The sequence below is a fragment of the Cucurbita maxima genome, unplaced genomic scaffold (assembly GCF_002738345.1).
Source record: "Cucurbita maxima cultivar Rimu unplaced genomic scaffold, Cmax_1.0 Cma_Scf00022, whole genome shotgun sequence".
Taxonomy (NCBI): domain Eukaryota; kingdom Viridiplantae; phylum Streptophyta; class Magnoliopsida; order Cucurbitales; family Cucurbitaceae; genus Cucurbita; species Cucurbita maxima.
The window spans coordinates 4,037,750-4,063,020 of NW_019272038.1; the positions used below are offsets into that span (position 1 = coordinate 4,037,750).

General features: G+C 38.1%; 1 protein-coding gene and 1 non-coding gene across 4 annotated transcripts; one reads left to right on the forward strand and one right to left on the reverse strand.

The window, feature by feature from the left end:
- Positions 1–1,048: 1,048 nt before the first annotated feature.
- LOC111496470 (protein GDAP2 homolog) lies at positions 1,049–20,490 on the reverse strand. Of its 3 annotated transcripts, none has more exons than XM_023146919.1 (15): positions 20,224–20,490; positions 19,555–19,935; positions 17,467–17,544; positions 17,167–17,222; positions 16,928–17,047; positions 16,751–16,821; positions 15,987–16,080; positions 15,663–15,866; positions 10,424–10,675; positions 9,745–9,853; positions 2,063–2,130; positions 1,791–1,860; positions 1,626–1,700; positions 1,449–1,540; positions 1,049–1,295 (listed from the first exon to the last, which is right to left on the reverse strand). In XM_023146919.1, exons 2-15 carry the CDS (start codon positions 19,876–19,878, stop codon positions 1,220–1,222), a joined length of 1,689 nt encoding a protein of 562 aa, XP_023002687.1. In that variant the 5' UTR covers positions 19,879–19,935; positions 20,224–20,490; the 3' UTR covers positions 1,049–1,219. The 3 variants fall into 3 exon arrangements, with proteins under 3 accessions (XP_023002687.1, XP_023002685.1, XP_023002686.1); XM_023146917.1 differs by having other exon boundaries at positions 19,555–19,968; positions 20,224–20,489; XM_023146918.1 differs by lacking the exon at positions 20,224–20,490 and adding an exon at positions 20,130–20,217 and having other exon boundaries at positions 19,555–19,968.
- Positions 20,491–24,919: 4,429 nt separating this feature from the next.
- On the forward strand, positions 24,920–25,059 carry LOC111496649. Its single transcript, XR_002720491.1, has one exon. It is a non-coding gene; the product is annotated as a small nucleolar RNA Z247 (small nucleolar RNA).
- Positions 25,060–25,271: the final 212 nt, after the last annotated feature.

Consider the following 25,271-nt stretch of genomic DNA (forward strand, 5'->3'; position numbering starts at 1 on the left):
TTTTTTTTTTTTTTTTTTTTTTTTTTTTTTTTTTTTTTTTTTTTTTTTTTTTTTTTTTTTTTTTTTGTCAATCCACATCATGATTATTCATCATGATTATTGATTCAAAACATCAAATATCAGTCATGACATGGACTCTTACTGTGGATATGTAAAAGCTAGTATCCACCAAATAAAAAAAAATTCAAGTTTGTGATGTTTCACTGTGTTTTGACTCTCTACTGCATATTACCTCCTTGATTGTGAGAAATAGTGGTCGTTACAAGGATTGCATTGGATTTGAGTTGGGTTCAATTTTTTAGCCGATTTGGTTCGGGTAGGATTCGGGTTCCAAAAGTAAATGATTAGGTCAACCCGACCAAACCGAAAAACTTAAAAAACAAACCAAACGACAAATGAGGCCTAACGCCAGCCCACACACACGTACGCGAAGCCCAAACCCCAACGCCATCCCACTTTGTGTTGTCGTCTGCAGCGTACTCTCTCAACGACGATCGTACACCCCTGACTGCTACGTCCGTCGTTTGACCATGAGTCCGAAACTTTACCTCTTAGATTTGCTGAGGACACGGATTATAATCTTCATCCCGTCCCTCCCTAATTGTCAACCCCAGTTAATAACAAATTTGATTTATTTATTTATTTAGTCATTTGGATTGTATTTTTTTGTTGCTATTATTGTCATTGTTTATTAATTTTGTAATAAGAAAAAACTATTCATTATGCTATCAATTTTGTCCTTTATAATTTAAACATAGATTAATTATATATATATATATATTTTTATAATTTAAACATAAATTAACTTTATATTTTGTTTACTAATAACTTTATTAACAATGTATTTCGACTCCCTAATAACTTGATTGAATCATCACTAATTAATAATTTATATTGAAAAATTAAAATCATACATTAAAGGTTTCTTAAAAATAACTATTTTTTTAAAATAATAAATTGTGAAAAATCATAGCGAGATCCATACAAAGCAAATTTCAACAAACCAACTTTTTCTTTTCTTCATTTTATTAAAAAGGCTCATCCGACATAATATACCAAACGAATAACGTTATTTCATCTTCATTACACAAAGGAACCAATCCTTAAACAAAAATAAGAATGAAATAAAATGGTATGCCATTTCTACAAACATAACCAACGCCTACCCACCTAATACGAGACGCTAATGGTTTTAATTATCCATACATTTTCTTCAATGTTAAGGTCGATGGTATACGTATTTTGTTCGAGGATCCACAATGAGGCCCTTCCCTCCATTTACTTCTAAGTCGTGCCTGTATTTATCATAGAACGACGCGTCTAATTTATCTTAATCGTAAACTTCACGAACGAAGCATAACACAGAGATATATGCAAGGCATCTATGCTCTAAATTTGAGGATTTGTAATCATTGTTGAATAAAAGTTCAAAGGAAGCATGAACTCACTGAAATACGAAGTCCGGGATGGTCAACTGCTCTCGAGGAACATATTTGAACAGCTGCAGTAGTCGATCGATATACACAACCTTGTTCCATACCTGGATATCAGTTACTTCAGGTTACTAACACTTTAATCTCATTCGGTGCTTAAAAATGAGATATTTAACCGAACTTTAAGCCTACCGCGTTATCCACAAGCAATTGCATGGCAAATACTGCAGCTTTCAATCCGAAAGTCGGGTGAAGAACGTATATTGCCTACAAAAATCATACCGATAGATGAGAAAGATAAATGGGGATTTTTGCTCAGAACACATCTAGCATTGGAATAAGTCGGAGTTCATATACCTGGAGGTTACGCTGGTGTTTTCGACCAAGAATCTGCTGCAATCTCTTCATCCATCCCATGTCAGGCCGACTAACGGTATAGAAACCGTAAACACGGTCAGAAAAGTTGAATAACTTCAGGTAGACTACTACCCGATACAAAATCAAGAACAAAATGCACACAACTAGGTTTCGTTATGAACTTCTCATTGTCTAAGCTTTCCATTTGAATAGAAGTGTGTTCATCCCAAAGTTCCTTGCTCGTTTTAAAATAAATATAGAAGATCACTTACGGCTGTAAAGAAGCTGCTGAGTGGAAGTACACAATGGTGTAAGGCCTCTGAATTAATGGCTCAAATTCCTGGAATTTAATAACAAGTTTAAGTGCATAACTTCTTATACAACAAAAGTACATAAACTAAGAAATGTCTGCACAAAACAGCAAAGAAAGAATGTTCCAGACAGTAGTGGCAAGAATAGAGGTTAACTAGGAACCAAAAATATGAACTTTTGAATAGAGTTTCATGTGCTACCATTCACTAGAATTAAATCAATTCAAATGGAAATAAATTCTAGGCTACATTATAAAAAAATATATCGGAACTTCGTCTTTTGGTTAAAAAATACTCCTATTCTTTCGAAAATCGTCATACTATTCTTAAACTTTCAAAATTGCACGTAGACCCAAAAAAAAAAAACCATTAGAATGTTGGTCGAAAAGTCAATGAGATCAAATGAGAGTCTTATAAACTCAGTCCAAACAAGCATCCTAGTCACGACACGTTATTTCAATCACCATTACGTCGATTTTCTGTCCAACATTCTAAAGAATTTCAACTTCATGAGTAATTTTTTTCCAAACTTCACAAAATCTTTATCCCTACCTTGTAGGCCACTCCAACAGGATAGCATACAACTTACATGGAAATATATGCCTTTCTAATTAGAACTTCACATCAACCGGAAGGGCAGCAGAAAGCGAAGAGAACTTGACCTTGACAAAGAGGTAGCAAAAAATGAAAGGGGATGGAACAACATTCGTTTTTTGCCCTATAACCTGCTATCTCTAACGCGTCCTAGTTTTCCTTTCCTTAGAATCGGTTATCAAAAGCAAAAGGCCTATCCCGCCGCTTTCACTTGATCGAAGGAATTTGACCTCGTCTACCAATAGTTGTTTAGGAGTTGGGTTGGAGCTTTATTTCCACTCCCGGCCCCCTTTTAACGGGTGGATAAGGTGTGATTGATATAAGGCAGAATAAGGACAATACTGCGAGCAGTCAAAAGGTGAAGAATGGAAGGGAGACATATCACAGACCATAGTTCAAACAAAAATACTTCATAACATTCTTCAATTATGGTCGAAACAAAATTAAAAACGTTCCAAGTAGTTTAGAAATGCTAACGAAGGGTGAAGGATAATATTGCAACTTTTAATCTCTTAAAAACAACTATGGTAACTTTTGAAAGAATATGAGTATTTTTTATATAAATTAGCCTAAATTCTCCCCGAGACATTTCAATCACGGTCGAAAATGAAAAAAATAAAATAAGATTCTTATTGAGATTATCAAAAGGGTGTTCATCAAGCTTATTTTTTCTTTCATGGATGATCAGTAAAACGAAGAACTGAACTGTTTTGGAACTTTCACCTTTCATAACAAAGAAAAATCAATTAGCCAATTGAGGGACTCAATATAAGCACTAAAAGAACCCGCGACAAGAAAAACCCTTAGTCAGGTTAGGGCTCAAGAACAAATAAAACCCTCCTCCCCTATCTATGAATGACCTACCTAATCAAGGATAAGAGAGCCAAGCTGTATGTTGATTCCCTACAGATAACGGACAAGGAAAACCAAATGAGGAGGGAGAGCTCCCACAAGGGTCTAGAAAGTCAGCCACATAATAATTTTTCATAAAAGATGAATGGTATAAATAGGGAGACATAGCATAGAGGGGCCTATCCCCTGCCCGATTATCCTTTCTAAGTACGTTTCCTTCCCATCTCCCCACCTTGTTGGACAAAAGAAGAGAAAGCGAGCTCGAAAGAAATGTCTTTCCAAGGGTTTCTGTAAGTTCGTTAAGCCACTCGAAAGGTTGAGGACCGTATTTACTCGCAATGATCCTATGTCAAAAGGGTGTTGGACTCAGAGGAGAATCCACCACCACAGCATCCCAAAAGGAAGAGGTTTCTATAAGTCTCTACGCACCTTACGCACTTTATCCAAAAGGAAGAGATCTTCCTCAAAACCTAGTGGTAAGTTCTTAAATACCTCTTCTCCAAGTGCCCCATGGAGAACAGCATTCTTGACACCAAATTGAAAAAGATACCAATTTTTTATAGAAATAGGATAGCAGAACTCTATTAGAGTTAATTATCGCAACAAGAGAAAACGTTTCTTGCTACCCAATTTCATAGGTCTGAGTGAAGCCTCAAGCAACGAGTCCGGTTTTGATTCTTTCAACGCTACCATAGGCTTTGCACTTTATAGAAAACACTCATTTGGGTCCTATTGTTTCTTATCATTGGGTAATTCTACTATGTCCAATGTGCAATTTTGTTTAATGGCATTCATCTCTTCCAAAAATAGGAAACGAACTCCAGTCACGTTTTCAAGGAACAAGAGCTAACGTATAATAATTAGGGAAAACGCCAGCTAAGGCCAACCAAGTAAGTGGCCTTACTATAGGATATGCTAGAGAAATTGTATGAGCTATGTTGTATGATGACTTATGATGACGTATGTGAATTATATGATGTATGAGCTGTGTCGTACGTGAATTATGTGATGATGTATGATGACATAAGTGAGTTATATGATGATATATGATGTACTTGTTGTGCTTGATGCATTTAATGACATTATGATGATTATGATGTTTATGATGCATGACATTTACCTTAATATGAAGATGTTTTCCATATTAAGCATGCTTTATGATGATGAATGTCATGTTGCATCATGTCGAGTGATCGACCTAGGACACAACCCTAAGAGCATGAATAATGATATTAATATAAATATTTAATGAGCATGTATTACTAAATGTAATATAGAGATGAGACTAAGGTTGTGTCAGAAGGATGTTTTAAGACAAGAAATCGAGGGACCTCATGCATGTTGTGTGTACATAAGCATCGGGATACATCCTTTATGATGATGAGTACGGACGTGCACAGTATGATGATGACGGTGATCATGTTGAGCATGACACACAAGGGTCTACTGACCTCCGAACGTTAGACAGATAGCTCGACCAATATGGGTCCAGGTGGGGTGTGAACCACCTGGGGATTCACACTTGCACGTGTGGGTCGTGTGTAGGAAAGCCCTACACATCCAAGTTAGTCCGGACTGGAGGCTACCCCTAGTATGAGATAGAGATAGGTCCCTAGAGCATATTTGCATGTGTTTGCATTTAGCATGGCCCCTATAATGGGGTCACTTACTGAGTATTTTTCGAAATACTCAAGCCGTGTGCCATATCATTTTTCAAGTAAAGGCAAGACACCCATGTACGGATGACGGCAGCATTGCGAGTAAAGACCATGGCACATGCATAGGGTAGTTGCATATTTAAATTCCTATCTTAGGTTAGAATAGGTTGTCTTGTATTTCATATGTTTTAAATTATTTGATATTTATTTTATTTTAAATTTTAATATTTCGTATGAAACATATAAGACCATGGCGGTGTTTTCCAGAGATAAAGTTGTTTTAAGTTTTTCGATATTTATGTATAAATGATGTTTCTTTTAGGAGTTATATTCCGTATATGAATTGAGCATGAGACGTTAGTAGCGACTCTGAGTAAGTAGAAATTTAGGGTCGTTATAGTTAGTATCAAAGCTCTTGGTTATAGATTTTGTAGACTAGCCTACGACGTAGGTTTGGCACATTCTATGGTCCAAACGTTGATGCCTCGTCACCGTTCAAATATGCCTTGCATAAGATAAGAAAAAATAAATACTTTTCAAAACTTGCGAGCAATTGTTTTTACAATGTCGTTGTGTTGAATTGACATTCCATGTGCTTTAAATTAAAGAGTATGATGTGATTGTAGCATGTTGATTGATTTGCTGCTATGTGTTGCATTGCAATATGAAGTGAACTTAGATTATGTGAGATATAGTATATGTTCATAGTAATGAGCCTTAGACTTAAGTAACGTAATCTTGGTTTCTAGAACCATGCCGCCCAGAGGACGCAGAAGAGGAAACGAGGAAGGAGACGACCCCCTATTAGAGGAAGAGGACAAGGTGAGGCAGAAGAAAACCTACCTCGAGAAGGATTATAGACTAGATCGGATACAGCTATGCTGCTGCCAGTCGCACCGCAACGAGTTGCTCCTCCACCTCTTTCGTCGCCATCAGTTGTGCCGCAACCATTTGTGCCGCCTCAAATTGCACTGCCACCACAACCTACGCTGCCACCGCAAGCCACACTTCAGGCTGCGCCCCCCGTGGCTGGAGTAGACGCTACCACCAGACTGATGTAGGAGTTGCTCCAGGCCTTAATCCACACCTTAACAGTCACCCAATAGGCCAACCAACAGGCCAATGCCCACGCTAACCCTATGCAACCTACTAGAGGGGCAAACTGGCTAAAGGACTTCAACCGGTACGACCCTTGACCATTCACCGGTACCTCAAAGGATCCAATAGAGGCCCATATGTTGATTTCATCTGTAGAAACCATATTTAAGTCGATGGGGTGCCCTGATAACCAAAAGGTCGCCTGTGTGACATTCGTCCTACAGAAGGACGCTGATGTGTGGTGGAGGGACAACAAAGAGAGTCTAAACCCAGCAGGGAGAGCAATGGAATGGAAACAGTTTAAGAAAGCTTTCCTAAACAATACTATCCTAAGGCGGAACAGCTCAAGAAACTACAAGAGTTCGTCCATCTGGTGCAGGGCGGACTTACCATAGAGAAATATGATAGAGAGTTCATGAGGTTGAAGAGATTTGTGCCGTCCTTGGTTGACACAGAGCAGAAGATAACAGAGAAGTTTGTTTTGTGTCTGAAACCAAAGATCCGTTGTGCGGTTGAAGCCATAGATCCAAAGACCTATGACGAAGCCTTGAGAACTGCCAAGGCTTTAGAAAAACCTAAGAATGAGGCACGACGAGAACAACTAGAATCAGGGGACTTAGAATGCCAGCCACCGGCACGAAGGCCCCATTATAACAATAGACCTACCCCACGATAGAATGAGAGGTACCCTCCCTGACGCATGGCACGAAACCCCATAAATCAGGATGGGGCTAGAGGAAGGGGAGAAGCGGGGTGCAGGATATATGGAAGAATGCATGGATGAAGGTGCATCACTGGATCACGAGCCCGTTATCTATGTGGTCAAGGTCACACCGCCGTCAACTGCACGACCAAGGACACCGAAACCCAACCTAACCCGCCTAGAGAAGTGGAAGAGGCGGACCAACTAGTGCAAATGCGGGCTCAAGCTAAGGCGTATGCATCCACCAGCAGGGACACTGGGAGGTTCGATACCGAGGTGACAAATACACTACCCATTTTAGGTCATTACGATTTTATTTTATTTGATTCTGGCTCTACGCATTCATTTATCTCTATACCTTTTGTTGCACAAGCAGGGTACGAATTAGGGGCATCCCTGCGGGGTAAATCTAGGCTAGTAAAGAACGGCCAAGTAATCATAGCAGACTAAAACCTAAGTGTAGACCTGATAATAGTTAACATGACTAACTTCGACATAATACTAGGCATGAATTGGTTAGCTGAAAACCGTGCTACTACAGTCTGTCACAAAAAGGAGGTAGTATGCTCACCACTGGCAGGAACCAGTTTTAAGTTTAAAGGCACAAGCTCCAGGACTGCTCCAAAGGTAGTCTTGATGATGAAAGCAAAGAAACTAGTCCAACAAGACGGTTGGGCTATATTAGCACGTGTTGTAGATGTAAGAGGAAAAGAAAAGACCTTAGACAACGTACCAGTAGTAAATGAGTTACCAACGTATTTCCAGAAGACCTACCAAGAATACCCTGTCTTGAGCGGTCGACTTCGCTATAGAACTCGAACCGAGAACTAGGCCTATCTTCAAAGCACCCTATCTTATGGCGCCAACGGAGTTGAAAGAACTCAAGGCGCAGTTACAAGAGTTATTGGACAAAGGTTTCATTCGACCTAACATATCCCCTTGTGGGGTGCACCAGTGTTGTTTTTCAAAAAGAAAGACGGATCGATGCGTTTGTGCATCAATTATACAGAGCTAAATAAGAGAACAATAAAGAACAAATACCCTCTGCCTCGTATAGAAAACCTATTCGATCAACTCAGGGAGGAAACAATATTCTTCAAGATAGACCTTCAGTCAGGTTACCACCAAATCAAAATTAAAGAAAAAGACGTACTAAAGAGAGCGTTTAGAACAAGATACAGTCACTACGAATTCATAGTGATGTCGTTTGGTCTCACCAATGTCCCAGCAGTGTTTATGGAATTAATGAACCGCGTATTCAAAGACTATTGGACACATTTGTTATCATGTTCATACACGACATCCTTGTATGCTCGAAAACAAACTCATAACACCAAGAACCCCTACGAAAAGTCTTGACCACCCTGAGGGAGAACAAGTTGTATGTCATGTTCTCTAAATGTTAGTTCTGGCTGTGACAAGTTTCGTTCTTAGGACACGTGGTGTCAAAGGACGAAATATCCGTAGATCCCACTAAAGTTGAAGTAGTTACGAGGTGAGAACGCCCAACTACGGTTACAGAGATGCGAAGTTTCCCAGGGTTGGCGGGATACTATCGAAGGTTCGTGCAGGAGTTCGCTAGGATAAGGTGTACCGTTTGCATGGAACAATGCTTGTGAGGCAAGCTTCCAAGACCTAAAACAGAGGTTGATAACAGCCCCAGTACTCACAGTACCCGAGGGTTCTGAAGGGTACGTGATCTACATCGATGCATCTAAGAAAGGACTAGGATGTGTATTGATGCAACAAATTTCAAAACTGAACAAGAAACAGAAACCAAACCCACAAAAAAAACAGCAGCCAAAAAAGATACCAGAGAGCCAAAAATCAGGGCAAGAAACATGGCAGAAGGGCACAACACTTGGCTGACCAATAGTGGTGGTGCGGCTTATCGATGGTGCAAGCAATGGCATCGATGGTACAAGTTGTGGTGGTCAACGACGAAAGCTGTAACAGTGGTGGATGACGGCAAAACAGCAACGAACTCGTGTGAAAACACCCACCCAAATCCATGTATGAAACTGGAACAAAGAATGTGAATCCATGAATGAAGACTGATTTTGTGGAGACTAAGGAGACGCGAACTTAGACCGGGTGAGGGTGGTGTTGGGTAAATGCGAACAGTCGGCAGAAATGACCAGGCTTCGGGTTGGTTTTTTAGGGTCCTAATGCTCTTATGACAGTGCAAAATATAAGAGAAATAATACTCTATCTATTTTATCATGAGAAAAAGGGGTTTCTTAAATAGAAGAAACATCATAAGGAAATCAATTTCCGGGAATATATTAAAACAAATGAATAAATACGAATCAACTAAGAAGTTAATAACTAACAAAGAGAACGAAATTATAAACAAGGAAAAATGAGGCTAGCCTCATATATGGCTTGGCCCCCTAAGCCATTAGCCACCGCGCCACCAAAGGCTTAATCAGCAAGGTCTCAGCCTCTTTTTATGTTGGCATGGGTGTAGGCTTTGAGGTACCTCACAACTGCCTCACTATGTCTTAAATGATTTTAAGAAAATTGTGTACAACACAGCATAAATATTTAACAAAGCAAGATGGAGAACAAAAATTCATCAATATCATCCTACAAGGTTCATGTCAATGTTTGAAACATTGTTGAGAATTCAGTGTGTTTTGCATCCGTAACTACACGCATGCTTCGTAGAAGTCTTAAGATATAAAAATTCAATATAAGAAACAAGAACATATTATTCAAGATTATAACAAAATTACCTTTACAACATAGAGCACAAATCGCTCGAGATCAAGACAACGCAGTAGAAAATGTGCTCCCACAACAACCATAACAGGGCGACCCTCACTATCAACTCCACCACGGTAACTGCAATAGAGTATAATTATATGCATCTCGAGCTAGTAATATAATCAGAAATGCACAAACCGAATATGTTCAGAAATGTAACATCAGTACTTCCATCTTTGTTGTAGAAGCATCCGACTCTTCTGGTTTTCACAAACGTCTGAATAATTAACATGCCCAAGAGAGACATAAACTAGAACTCAGTACATTCCGTAATGGGAAACAACATGATATTTCTCGAGAAACACTTCGATTAACCACTGGCACATATAAACTCTAATGACTCAAAGAAATCAACTTCCTTGAAATGTTCTAGACAAAGGAAAAAGTAACAAAGCTCCTCGAAAAGTGAAGACTGAAGAGAAGTAAAATCAATACTAATTGCCCTGAAGATCCAGAACTTCAAGAGAAACTATCCTTGGATAAATGATTTCAACAAAGCATAAATTATTATCAAGTATAAAAAATTTAATGATTTTGTAGTCTAATTTTTCTTAGTCACGTCCACCTCACCTTTTGATTGTGTGGGGGAGGATAGCGGACCACTATATACATAAGCATGTGGAAACAAACAAGAAATTTGATACTCACACAATTTTCATCTCCCCAATTTCAGAGAGATTAAGAGAATTTGATTTAGCAAGGTATCTTGAATGAAGTGAGTATTCTTCAGCAGCAGATAAAGGAGCTCCACCAAGTTCACCAAATCCAAGTATTCTACCATAATTCCATCCAGTCTGAGCCTGGGCAGTTTTTTCCCATTGTTCCTTGCGTCTTTGATCCGGATCTTTGATTAAAGCCATGAAAGCAGGATCCAGGTATGAATCCAAATATGATGGGTTCCTAAAATACCAAGCACCATTAGTCAAGTAAAAATACATTTAACAGATGCAACAAGGATTGAGAAGACCTAAATCCCGAAACAAAACTATTTCAGAAGAGACCTAAGTACAGGAACCATATTAGCTCTTGATAGTTGAAATGATCGAAGTAGATGAGGTCTTGTGTGGGGATGGAAATAGATGAAGAATAAAGTACTGTGCACATCAGCAATAATCAGTTCTTTTTCTTATTTCCTTTTCTTCTTAAGAAACTAATTTGTTTACTAAAAAAGAAAAGAAAACATATGAAACCAAATGTGGAAATGAAGCAACACAGTACCGAAAGGATCAAATTCCAGATTACAGGTTTCACTCTCATCTGGGTAATGATGCAGTAGTGCCTGTGGTTTCTATTCCCGCCCATCAAAAGTGATACTACACTTTCTTCATATTAAAAGAAAATGCAAGCGTAAAATGACATTTCTCGTGCCTTTGCTTTGGTACAATCTCTCTTTTCATTTCTAATGGCCTTGAAGGCAGCACGAACTACCAGAAAACGAAACTATGGGGTAGAACAGAAATGCCTTCTCAGTAGGATTAGGACAGGGAAACTGAATTTTGAAGAGTGAAATTTGAGGATAAAATGAACTAAAGATTTTTTTTCTTTTTTTTTCAGTCTTAGGATGGCAGCAGACATGATGATTGAAAGAAACGATTCAAAACGTACACTCCACAACAAAACGGTGTGGTCAAACGAAGAAACCGCACCATAATGAACAATGCAAGAAGTTCACTCAAGAACATGCAAGTCCCAGCAATTTTATGGGGTGAGGCAATACAACATGTGGTTTAGCTTCTAAACCGTTTACCGACAAAGGTGCTGGACACTCACACCCCCTATGAAGCATGGTTCGGCAAGACACCTCACTTCGAGTACCTAAGAGTCTTCGGTTGTACAGCACATGTTAAGACGGCAAAGTCATATATCAAAAAGATTGATAACAGAAGCCAAAAGATGATGTATTTTGGCGTAGAGGATGGGACCAAGGCACAGGTTGCATGATTTGCAACATGAGAAAATTCGTGTAAGTAGAGATATCATATTCAAAGAAGAGAAGAAGTGGAATTGGTGTAGTGTTGGCGATAACAAGCAAACTGTTATAGGTTCACAACTCTGGAAGAAGAGGGAGACGCAACAGACCTAGAAAATGCTCCTACAGCAACACCAACAAGTCCACACATGTAATCACCGGTGACATCGAAATGCATGATGGACTCTTTAGAAAAAGGGAGCTCAGGCGAGAGTACAGGAGAATCCACAATAGAGGATGGACCAAAGAAGTCTCTTTCTCTTGCTGAAATTTATGTGGATACACTTGAAGTATTGGATCCTGATGAGTTAGTGTTGTTTGCGGCCGAGAAGCCGACAACCTATCGTGAGGCAGCAATTGAGACGATGTGGAAAGAGGTCATGCAAAAAGAGCTTGAAGCCATTGAGAAGAACAAGACGTGGACACTAACTAACTTACCGTCCGGACACAAGCCCATCGGTTTGAAGTGGGTGTTTAAATTAAAGAAGAATAGTGAATGAAATGCCATCAAGCATAAAGCAAGACTCGTGGTGAAAGGATACGTGCAACGACAACGATTTGATTTTGAGGAGGTTTTCATGCCTGTGGCTAGACTGGACACTCTAAAGTTGATTCTTGCCCTCGTAGCTCAACACGGATGGGAGGTCCATCACTTGGACGTCAAATCAGCATTCCTAAATGGTGACCTCTAAGAAGAAGTGTATGTTGCCCAACCTGAAGAGTTCGTCATCAAAGCCGAAGAGAACAAAGTGTACAAGTTGTTGAAGGCCCTATACGGTTTATGGCAAGCACTGAGAGCGTGGAACATACGTATGGACAAGAGCTTAAAGAGTCTAAACTTCATGAAGTGCTCGCAAGAACAAGCAGTGTATACAAGAAACAATGAGACTAAAACACTCATAGTTGGCGTGTACGTTGATGACCTGATCGTTACTAGTACAAGTGTGGAAGGCATCAAAGAGTTCAAGCAGAAAATGATGAAAGAATTTGAGATGACTAATCTCGATTTACTCACGTACTACCTCGGTATTGAAATGGACCAAAGGAAAGATTGCATCATGCTAAAGCAATCGGCCTATTAAGAAGTTGTTGCAGCAATTTAAGATGGCAGAGTGCAACCTGACCAAGTATCCCATGGAAGCGAAGTTACAACTCGAGAAAGATGTTGAAGGAAACTTGGTGAATTCCACTAAATATAGGTGTGTCATCGAAAGCCTAAGGTACTTTACTCATACTCGTCCGAACCTTTCATATATTGTTGGAATAATGAGTAGGTACATGGAAAAGCCCACTATGATGCATCATCAAGCGGTTAAGCACATTCTCCGCTGTGTGAAGGGAACCACAAGCTACAAGTTGAAGTATCAAAGAGAGCGTGGTCCTGAAGAACTAGTCAATTTTACTGATAGTGATTTAGCTGGAGACATTAACAATAGAAAAAGCACTGCAGTAATGATGTTTTATCTCAACGAAAATTTGATCTCTTAGCAATCTCAGAAGCAGGGAACTGCGGCACTATCTTTCTGTGAAGCCGAGTTCATGGCAGCAACTGCGGCGTCATTCTAAGCATTGTGGTTGAAAATTTTGTTGAGTGAAGTGACTAGAAGTGAACTAAATCCGGTAACTCTCTACGTCGACAACAAATCTATAGATGCACTCATGAAAAATACGATATTTCACGGATACAGCAAACACATTGACACTAGCTTCCACTTCATCCATGAGTGTATTGAGAAGAGACAAATCGTTTGGAGTTCGTATGCACTAGAGAGCAATGTGCAAATATTCTAACCAAGGCCCTAGCAAGGGTTAAGTTTGCATAGATGCAGGAATTGCTAGGAGTGAAGAATCTCGAACAAAATCAAGTTTACAGAGGAGATTGTGAGCTAATAAACTTGAGCTAGTTGAAAAAGTTACTAACTTTTATAGAAACTTTAGGAGAATTGTTAGTAGACTTAGTAGAACAAGTTACTAACTTATGGAGTAACCTTAGAAGAATGGTTAGTAGACTTGGTAGAATAAGTGACTAACTTATGGAGCAACTATAGGAGAATTAGTAGTTGCCAAATTGTGGAATAAGTTTTGTGGTTGTGAACCAAGCTTTGTGTTTTAATTAGGAAGATTGTGAGTAGTTCTTAGCTTGGGAAGAAAGTTTAGGAAGCAAGTAAGTGTTTTCTCCACTATAAATATGCAGGAAAAGTATGATTTTTTCACAACAACAAAAAAAGTGCTTAAGATTACTTTGTTCCAAAAACTCTCCTCAAGTTTATTTTTTTTTTTTGTCTTTTACTTGTTTCAACATATCTCAATCGTGGGTCATATCCAACCGACATGGGCCCTATGTACAAATGACGGCACCAACTAAGGAGGCCATGAAAATAAAGTCAAGTTAGATAGTTTTCCACACTCGTGTCATAATTTCTGTGTTAGGGTAGATAGTAGCATTTCCCATTCTAAACTTTGATAGGGGATATTTTCTTTCCATTTCGATTATGTTTTACAGTATTAGATTATTTAAGTCCATGAAATGTCTTTGAAAAAGTAGGTCATTACAGATCATCCCAAAAATAAACTTTGTGTTGGGGAGAGCAACCGACAAATTGAGATAAATAAGGTTTTTGCTTGAGCCCCTCAACTCCCCACTATAAACCCACCCATAGCGTGTCAGCCACGAAGAATCACCACAACCATTTAGCTAAAAAAGCTTCATTACGTAATCTCAAGCTCCCTATACATACTCCTCCAAGTCCACGAGCTTCAACACCATCTCCCACTTAACAAGTGGGATCCTCCCCCTCCTCCACCCTTTCCCATAAGAAATTCCTCATCATCCACTCAAGATTCTTGCTAGGAAGCCCTAAAAATAAGAATGGGAAACCCCTAACCTTATCATTGCAGCCCACGAGCCTTTCTTGGAAGGACAACAATTTAAACCTATAATGGAACTTTTCCCCCTATTAATCTTAAGGCTAAAAACCTCTTTGGAAAATGAACCTATTCAAATCAACAAAAGACACCTCCTGACCCAAACAATAAAAGAAAGTACTATCTCTGCAAACTAAAGGTGACCGATGAACCAAATCCTTTACCATCTTAAAACCCTCAATCGCACCCTTCTCTGTTCCGGTCACACTAACCTACCTAGGGCATCAACCACTAAGAGGAAGAGGAAAGGCAATAGCTGATAACCTCATAGCGAAAATTTTACCCTTCCCTTGGGGCCTCCCTCTAACAAAGATGGAAAACTTTATTGACCTAATACAATTCCACATCCAAACTCTCCAATTTTTTTCATCCCAAAACCCTTCTTTCCCAAAACTGTATCCAAGAAGATCTAATCAACATGATCATAAATCTTTCTCAGAGTCAGTCTTAAAGATTACAAAGAGCTTAGAGATAATGGGTTCAAGCCATGGTGGTCACCTATCTAGAATATCTTACAACTACCTTGACAACCAAATGTAGAAAGTCAAGTAGTTATTCTATGAGAATAGTCAAGCTAGCCCACCCACTCAATGAATATCAAAAAAAAAAAAATGCTCTGATGCAATCACGACCTTCCCTTCGAAGTTGTAGAATGCAAGAAACCTTGCACTTTTTCTCTTCATCAAGATCTTTGTAACTACAATCTTCCTCGTACTTTTGCTGATAGGGGTCCACTTTGGTAATCCCCATAGCTTGTAGGGAGGATTGCCCATCTACCTTCGTGATTTTCAGGTTTTCAATATAATTTTGTTTCTTTCAAATAAATATAACTGGCCCGGGAGTCATGATGAACACAGATAAAGTAGATGCCACAGATCAATGTCATCAAATTCTGACTCATACAGGTATGCAATTTTCATGAATCTACCATCAGATAGAAGATGAAATATTTTTGAAAAAGAACTGTTACATTGCATAAATCATTACACTAACCTCTGTGTCAACCTTACATGACTGACAGGAGGATCATCGGGAACTTGGGGAGGTTTCAGAACATTCTTTTTGGGCAAAGTGTTTATCCTGATTTTCCGCTCATCTATAATAGTCTCACCATTCTCATCTCCAACATCTGCAGGAAGCTTTGACAATGCAACTTCTTCCTCGTGTTTATCACGGGGAAAGTACAGAGGAAGCAACCTGGCTCAGAAACATATAAAAGCAAATCGAATAAATGCAACAAGGATTGTTATATTTTATACGGCATGGAAAATATATCCTTTAGGAACGACAGGCCTCAGTTACTTGAAAGTGAAGTACCTTTTGTATATTTCAGTATCGATTGATGATGTTGTACAAAATACAACAGCTTTAATTTTACCTTTCTGCTTCTCAAGAAAACGACGCACAGTTCCTAAACAGAAGAAGAAGCAAAATAAAAATGAGGATAAGATGTTAAATTTTCTTTACTTTTCCTTTTTTTTTTTTTTTTTTCCTTTTTTGTAAAAAAATGTTAAATTTGAGTTCCAACAAAATTCATCATTTAATGGGAAACTTCTTTGGCAGCATGTCAATAAGGTGATCAAGTAAACAGCTTTATGCCTAACTAATACTAACATAGACTTCTAATTTAGAAACACTTGAAATCAATGCCGCTACCTACTGGAGATTTCATCATCTCCGATGATTTAAATGCAATCGCTGTGCTGATTTACAGAATGCAAGTTGGAAACAATCACAAATCGTAAAGATTAGATCCAAATGGACCTATAACCATCAAAAAATAATAATAAAGAAGTGATTAAAAATTTAGAAAACTTTTCACAATTTTGTGTTTCTTATACCAGAGCTTGCTAGCATGGATCAGTGCAAGTCCTCAAGCCCAACTCCCTAGTAGGTTAGGTCCAAAATACTTCCGAGCCCGCCCCACCCTGATAACATCCCTCCTAAGCTAAACATACTAGGTAAATTGGCAGTTAATGGATGCCATAATTTGTGAACAAAAGTAGCACAAGAAAATTGAATCATAGTAGAATAGAGAAAAACATAGACATCTTAAAGGAACATGTAGGAAAATATCTCACTTATTGTTACGTGTGCAGCAGGTTCACGAGGATAGTTTTTTCCCTCTGTATATATACAACCCATAGCAATGCTGCATTAAATCGCCATTAACATGTAAGCTAAAAATGGCAAGAGATGCATGAGATGAGCAAACGATATGGAGAAAAAAATAATGTGGCATCAACTACTTTCACAACCTCTGAAGCCCATTTTCAATGAGAAGTTCAAGGCAAGAACGGTAGCAATGACTCAGAGCATTCTCTGCAGCAGTATGGTATTTGACAGCATATTTTGGACCTACAGTATGCATGACCTTCCTAAAAGATAATGCAAAAGATTAAATGGATGTGGGAAGAATATAGCAGAAATGAGCATCAGTTTTATTGAAAAATGTATCGGTCTTTACTCTAGATCCAAACATCAACTGCATACTCACCTAGCAGGAAGGTCATAAGCATTAGTGACTTTTGCCATTCCTGTGCGACAACCACCCTTCAGGATGTGAAATGTATATAATGAGTCAGGTTTTGACATTCTTATTGTCTAAAGAAGTTCTATACAGAAAACATTCTGAAAATAGTGCAGTCCTCCATTGTACCTCCAAAAGGCCAAAACTATCCACAGTTTTTTCTTATAAGATATATGCATATGTTAATTTGTGAATATTTCCAGTTCTTAATCAGGGAAAAAACAATAAACAAAAGCTAAACTGAAGTAAATAGAATCACAGGCGTACAAGTGTTCCACATTCTTCTGATAGACCAGGTCCTGCTGCAGCATGCAAACCAGGGCTACTGTGTGCTTCATCCAAGTTCTGTATAATTTAATTTTACAATCAGAAGAGATGGAAGATATAGAAATTAGCAGCTTATTACATTTTAAATAAACTTAACCGAAAAAGGAGTTTTCTGATTACAGATACATATCCGTGTTGCAGATCAACCAGTATCAACAACATAACTCTCACCAAACAGGCCTTTATGCTAAGAGGTTTTAAAGTGATAGGCCATAGACCACCACCATGTCTACAATTGTGCTGACATCCTCCTCATTTTCATTTAATATGAATAGATTGAGATACTGTCAAGTCATAAACAATGATCAAAGCATCTCTACATCCTTTAGAGGCATGACAATTGTACATAAAATTTAAGTTAGTCGAACCCAATACAATAAAGATTGCAACCAAATAGTAATATAGTGAGTCAGTCCGACTTCTGTTTACTTTCATTACTAGTTCTTGTCTCAACATCTCACATTCTCAATTTGTCTGTCTGCTAAGCTTGATCATCATGTGGAACCACTTCAGAAGATGGTCAGAGTTTCTGGTTTTTAATTTTATCCACCAATTTTATGGAACAGGTTTCCATCATACACACATGTGACATGACCTATCCATCAACTAATGACACTAGAAGAACTTGGTTCCAAGTTGATGCCAGCTTGGTCTTGACGATAACCAATTCAATCAAGAGTCAGGTTGTTGGTTTGATAAATCATGGTGACTGTGGAGGAGTTACTTGAATATCTGAAATTCCTGTGCTATTTCATAAAACTCCTTCAATAGCTTGAATGCAGATTGGCGAAATTTCATGTTAGGATTTGTTCCTATAAAGCCTCTAAAGCCTTTATTTCCCATAACAAGAATATTAGCCTATACTTGTTTGCTCCGAATTCACAAAGTTGAAACCCAAAATCTTCAGTATGTACTTTCTTCGGTTATCTTTAGTTCAAAAAGGGAATAAGTACTATTATCCTAGTTTAAATTTTGTACTACCTTATCTTACTTTCTTTAAAGATGCCTATTTTTCTCCTTTTAATCATCTCTCCTAGTAGTCAAGGAAGAGCACATGGAAGAGCAATGATCTTCTTGTCTATATTGTTCATTTTCCCTTACCTAAGGTTGTCTTCCCTAATTCATCTTCCTCAATATCAATTCACCCACTAATAACTCAAGCCGACAACTTCCAGGTGCATGTCTTGAACCAAAAAATCCTTCAACATTAGATCGAGGAACAAGTGATTATCTCCCCTCACTCTTCATAAAGGTAAATATCAATGTACTATCCTACTTCCTCTATTATCTCATACAACAATTCATAAAAATAATTGCCTTGGTTGGTATGGTGCAATGTTAGAGAAGATGATTTTCTATTATGATGAGGATAGTTGGTGCTTGGAATTAAGTACGTCTTCCAGCAGTCAAAAGTCAACACTAATGGAGGATATGAAGCTCTCATCTTCTATCTCTTTTGTACAGGACAGACTTATGTCCTTTCAGCTTTATCAGACAAAACTTTCAATCCACCCATAATTTAAATGTTGCTTAAGCTCAGGCATTTCAGTTTTGGGGTATTCTTTCAAGAACCTCTGAAGGTAAGGAGACCACCATCTAATTCCATCTTGCCAGTGGAAGCAATTGCACAATGGCAATGTGATCGTTAAGTTGATAAACGATACTTTATCCCATGTGAAATATGCATACGTTTCGTAGTGGATTAGACATACCAAAACTTAATAATCAACAAATTTTCCCACTAATATATCCCACTTCAAATGATACCACCTTAAAGCTCAACCACATAAAACCATATGATTACGAGGGATAATTAGTACCCATTGAAGAATTGTGCTTGCAACTATGTCTATGTTTTTTCTTCTTCTTTGAAATGTACAGAACTCGGGGCTGAGATTGTCCCCTGTGTGTTCTAATGGAACTATTATTGAGTTCTTGGGACTTTTAGCATCTCATAGCTTTCCCTTTTGTTTATTTGATAAAGGTTTTCTATTGCAGAAGGAAGGAGATGAAGAACATAACACTCACCTCGTTTGTAGAATTCACGACAGTATCTACCTCGAGATTCCAAGGATTCCCCCGCCACAGATATATTTTGGAATTAATTTCATGATCGACGGGAAATCTCGAAACCACTCCATAATTACCACCCTCCGCGTCAGATGGAGACGTCAGAGGATCAGGAAAATACGAATTAGAGAAGGAAGTATCTTCGTTGACGAACTCCAATGAAGACCTATGTTCTGCATCACTCCACCGTGGAATTTGATCCAAATTTACAACATAATCCACGCTATCTGTTGTTGTTGTTGCTGTGGTTGTGGCCGCAGATGTAGCCACTGTCCTGTACATCTTAACAACGCCACCAAGTCCTTGCAAACCTCAAAAATGGATTGCCCATGCAAAGACCTACATTCGTCAAAGAAATCCCGGAAACAAACCCTGTAAAATTTTCATAAAAAAAAACAAACAAAATTCCACAAAAAATCATTAGTCAAAATAAATTCAACGAAAATCTAATCGAGTACAATAAAAACCGGTTTCAATTTCAAATCATTCCATAGCAACCGAGAGCGTAATCAATTTGATTTTGCAACCCTAACCTGACATTTTCTGAAGAATCAGGAAGCAAATAACAAAAGGGAAATGGAAAAAATGGAAGAAATTCAGAATTTTGATGATGAGAGAATTAAGAACCTGCAAATTCCTTTCAGGACTTCAGAAAGTGTTCTGTATTTTTTTTTCTTTACTTTTCTCCATCTTTTGTTCTTCGGATGGAAAAAAAAAAATCCAGCTAATTTTGAGGAGTTTATGAGCTAGCGCAGCACATTCGGATCCGGAGATTATCGCGAATTAATTTCGAAAAAAAAAAATTCATTTGTTTCCATCCAAATTTCGATCGTTGCACAGTCCAACTGTCTTCTCCAAATTTTTAGCTCAAAACTTAAATTAAAAATAATGGCATTAAGAAGCTCTAGTTTTAAAAAATTAGGAGTGGATAGGCACAATTGATATGAAAGTATCAATCTTCTTTTAATCTATAATATAATCTTACAAAAATCATTCACTGTTCATCAATTTCATGTTTTTAAGAATAACTTTATCAGCACCTAGCACCTAGAAGTGTTCATATAATTCGATAACTCCACCAATTTGAACTTCGATAACTCGACCAATTTAGACTACTTAATTAAAATTATAACAGATAGATTGTATTAAAAAAAATTCAATTTGAATTGGCATAATTTTATAAAACTGAAACGCTTGTGGTTTGGAGGTTGACATTTTGTAGTCAAGTCAACTCGACCAACCTAAAAATAGGATTACAACTCAATTCAATTTCATCCTACATTACTTCTGCCCTACTCTACTTTTACAAACATTAAAAATATTTAAAGTATGTAATCGATATTAGAGACGGGTTGTAACTAAATGTTTGATATTTTAAATTTATTGGATTTTAGTTATTAATGTAATATATATTATGGATAAGTATAATTTTTTAAATAATTAAGAAAAAAACAACCTCCCTACAACCCAATCAAAAAATAGAGATTTAACGCGTTAGCTATAGCACTGCACAGGTCGATACGCATAGCGTCTTGTATCCATCGTTTACGGCTAGGACTACTGGGTATATAGTCTCATTCGCTCCCCTAGCTTTCGTCTCTCAGTATCAATGTCAGCATAGCTAAGTGCTTTTGTCGTTGGTGTTATTTCCGATCTCTACGCATTTCATCGCTCCACCGGAAATTCTCTCTGCTCCTACCATACTCCAGCTGGGTAGTTTCCACCGTTTGTCTAGGGTTGAGCCCTGGGATTTGACGGCGGACTTAAAAAGTCACCTACAGACGCTTTACGCCCAATCATTCTAGATAACGCTTGCATCCATTGTATTACCGCGGCTGCTGGCATAGAGTTAGTCGATGCTTATTCCCTAGATTTCGTCATTACTTCTTCTTCGGGAAAAGAACTTCATGACCCGTAGGCCTTCTACCTCCACACGGCATTGCTCTGTCAGGCTTTCGCTCATTGCGGAAAATTCCCCACTGCTGCCTCTCGTACGAGTCTGGGCAGTATCTCAGTCCCAGTGTGGTTGGTCATCCTCTCGGACCAGCTTATTGGGTTGAGTGGTGAACTATGTTTAGATTATTAAGTTATTAACCCAACCAACCTGAAATTTATGGTAGGGTTGGTTCTTTTTCTTATGCGAATTTTTTTCATTATTATTTCTAGAATGTAATTTGCATATCACTCAAGTCCTCGTTACTAAGAGTTAATGTAATTTCATACGAGATATATCAATAACATAATTAATATACCTAAAATGAATTATATTACTAGTACAATATATATGAAATTAGTCACAATAAATAATTGAATTGTTTACTTCATATTAGGTATACCATCGATCGAAATGAATGTTGACAAAAAAAATATTTAAGACAGGGACATTGATCGTCTTGGAGATGAGGACATTGGCAGTGGTTATGAAGTTGACGTCAAGTTGGTCTTCGATTACGAACATGATCTTAAACATGATACGTCATAGTGTCTCGAAGGGCATAAACATGGTCACATACATTGCAGTCATCGTCAAAGAGAAAAGAAAATACATACATATATCACATTGTTGGTTCAGATGGCATAACATAAACAATAGCACATAAATAGAGCCAAAGAGTAGTACTTCCCTACACACGATTCACACGTGCGAGTTTGAATCTCCAGGGCGCTTGCACACCCCATGGACCCTTTGGTCAAGCTAATCTGTAGCAACGTTTGGAGGTCAGCGGAACCTCATAGTGTCATGCGCCTCATGAACACCCTCATCTGTGCGCATTGGCACTCGTGCACATTCACACTCATCATCATACTGTGCCCATCCGCATTCATCATCTCTAGGGGAAGTAGCCCTATGCTTATGTATGCATGAGGTCCCTCTAAATCCATCATAATGTCTCTTCTGACGCAACCCTCTAGTCTCATCTCTTTGTTACTCTAGGTAACACATACTCGTGGATATTTATATTAATATCATTTTCATGCTCTTAGGGTTGTGTCCTATGTCGATCTAACGACATGATACAATATAACACCCATCATCATATAGCATGCTCTATATGGAAAACATCATCATATTAAGGTAAACGTCACGCAATCGTCATACTCATCATATTGCTATAAAGTGCATCAAGCATATCAAGTACGTCATTCATCAAAATATATATATACTACGCACATCATCAAGCATGCATCATAACTCATACATCATCATACACTCGTACATCATCATATACTAGTATACGACATCATACAATGCAACTCATACATCGTCATAACTCATACATCATCACATACTATCATACGACATCATACGACACAATTCATACACCATCATAATTCATACAATTTTTAGCCTATCCTATAGTAAGGTCAATTATGTGATTAGTTTAAGTTATTGTCACGAATTTATCCTTAATGAAAGTTTAATTCTGTCATTTGAAATCCAAGTCAACCTATGTGAGTTCATGACATCAGTTTCAAGTTCGAACTTCTATAAAATTATTTCTTTAATTTACATTGGCCCATGTGTTAAACATCATGCGAACATTAGAGGCTTTGCATGAATAAAATTTTAAATGTTTGTTATAATTTCATTTTGATGTCATCCATTTAAAACTCTTTAATATTTACCATATATTTTCTTTCCTCTTAGGTAGTGTTTCCTCTTCTTTTTATTTTAATTAAGTTCACAATTATCTTTTGCCAATTTTAATAGGTTCTTGAATTGCACGGCTAATCAATTCCATATTTCCCATTTGTTTACTTCTATTTCTATGTATTTCATCTGTTTTTCACCAAATCTTCCATTTTGTTCAGTATTTACTTTCTATCTTCCATTTTTTTTCTCTCGGTTCCAATTTACTTAATTTTGTTGACAAATATTGGCGTCATTGATTTTAGTTATTTCTCTAACCTAATATGCTAATTAAAATCTAAATAACTAGGCAATAGATCTAATTCTGAATAATTAGATAAAAGAAAAGGAAATCTGATTCCAACTGATATCTTGTAACAACCTTGCATGTATGAGAAGGAGATGTCTCTCCAATTAAATCTCCAACATCTGTCTCTCCAGTTAAATCTTCAGCTCTCCTGTAAATCTTGTTGTTGGTATTTTTTTTTTTCTTAATTGATGCAGGAACACCTGTGCTTCTTCTGAATTTTGACTGATTAGTTGGTTGAGAAGAGATAGTTGGGAGAGGAAGGAGCGGTCACTCCGAAAATTACTATTCTTATTATTTTTATTATTTAATTATTATTTATTATCATGGTTATTATTCTTCTTTTTGTACTGTTGTTATAATCCGCGAAGTACATACATATTCTTTGTATTTCATACATTCTTATCAAACATGATACGTCACAGTGTCTCGAAGGGCATAAACATGGTCACATACATTGCAGTCATCGTCAAAGAGAAAAGAAAATACATACATATATCACATTGTTGGTTCAGATCGCATTGTTAAACGTAGAGTAAATCATATTTGTGTATAGTAAGATAATCTAGTGATTTACTAGATTGTTACCAAATCTATGATTTACTAGTTTGTTACCAAATCTATGATTTACTGGTTTGTTACCAAATATATGATTTCATAGTTATTTGGTTTGTTACCAAATCTATGATTTCATAGTTTTGTTACCAAATCTATGATTTCATAGTTTGTTAACAAATCTATGATTTAGAATGTAATCTTCATTATACACATCTATAAATACATGAGGTCGTGACCCTAGGTCAGGTCATCGAGCCATTCAACCTAACATGGTATCAGAGCCAAAGGTTTATTTTTAAATGTCTACCATATCTTCCTCCTCCTCTCCATCCACCATCTCCAACACCGTCTCAACTACAATGGAGACTTTTGGCCCAAGCACTCTACACCATGCTGTCACAATTCGTCTAACCAAAAACAACTTCATCATATGGCGCGCCCAGCTCCTCCCCTATCTACGGAGTAAGAAGCTTATGGGCTACCTCGATGGCACCAATGTCGCACCTGCCAAGTTGGTACCTTCCTCAACTGCGGCTGGTGCTGAGATGGTCTCTAATCCGGCCTATAATCAGTGGTATGATCAGGATCAACAGGTTCTTAGCGTTCTTCTCTCCTCCATGTCAGAGGAGATTCTTCACGATATGGTTGATGCTACTACGTCCAAGGAGGCGTGGGATACCCTGCAACGGATGTTTTCATCGTCAACTCGTGCTCGCACTACTCAAATTCGTATTGAGCTCGCCACGTCCAAGAAACGAGATCAATCTGCTGCAAATTATTTTCGCAAGATCAAAGGGCTAGCCACCGAGTTGGCCGCCGCCGGCTCTGCCTTGCAGGATGATGATGTGATCGCGTATCTTCTTGCTGGTCTTGGCCCTGACTATGATCCCTTCGTCACCTCAATGACTACCAAGAGTGAACCCCTCACGCTTGATGATGTGTTTGCACATTTAATGACGTATGAAGCTCGCCAACTACAACACCAGGCTGAACTTCAGTTAAATCTTGGATCTTCTGCCAATTATGCTGGTCGTGGTGGTCAGCAGAAGAATCGTGGGCGTAGGGATCGTGGTCGTGGTCGTTCTCAAGGTTATGCATCCTCTCGTCCTGCTGGTGATCGTCGTGACCCTTCTACTCGTCCTTTCTGCCAGATCTGTGGCAAAGTGGGGCATACTGCTA

Bases quoted from the DNA above. Each gene is read 5' to 3' on its own strand.
- LOC111496470 (XM_023146919.1), bottom strand. From the start codon at position 19,878: ATGTACAGGACAGTGGCTACATCTGCGGCCACAACCACAGCAACAACA. The intron at 17,223-17,466 runs GTACGCCTGTGA...CACATCCTGAAG, and splicing joins CAGAAGAATGTGGAACACTT to GGTGGTTGTCGCACAGGAAT. The intron at 1,861-2,062 runs GTAAGTGATCTT...CTATACCGTTAG, and splicing joins TCAGCAGCTTCTTTACAGCC to TCGGCCTGACATGGGATGGA.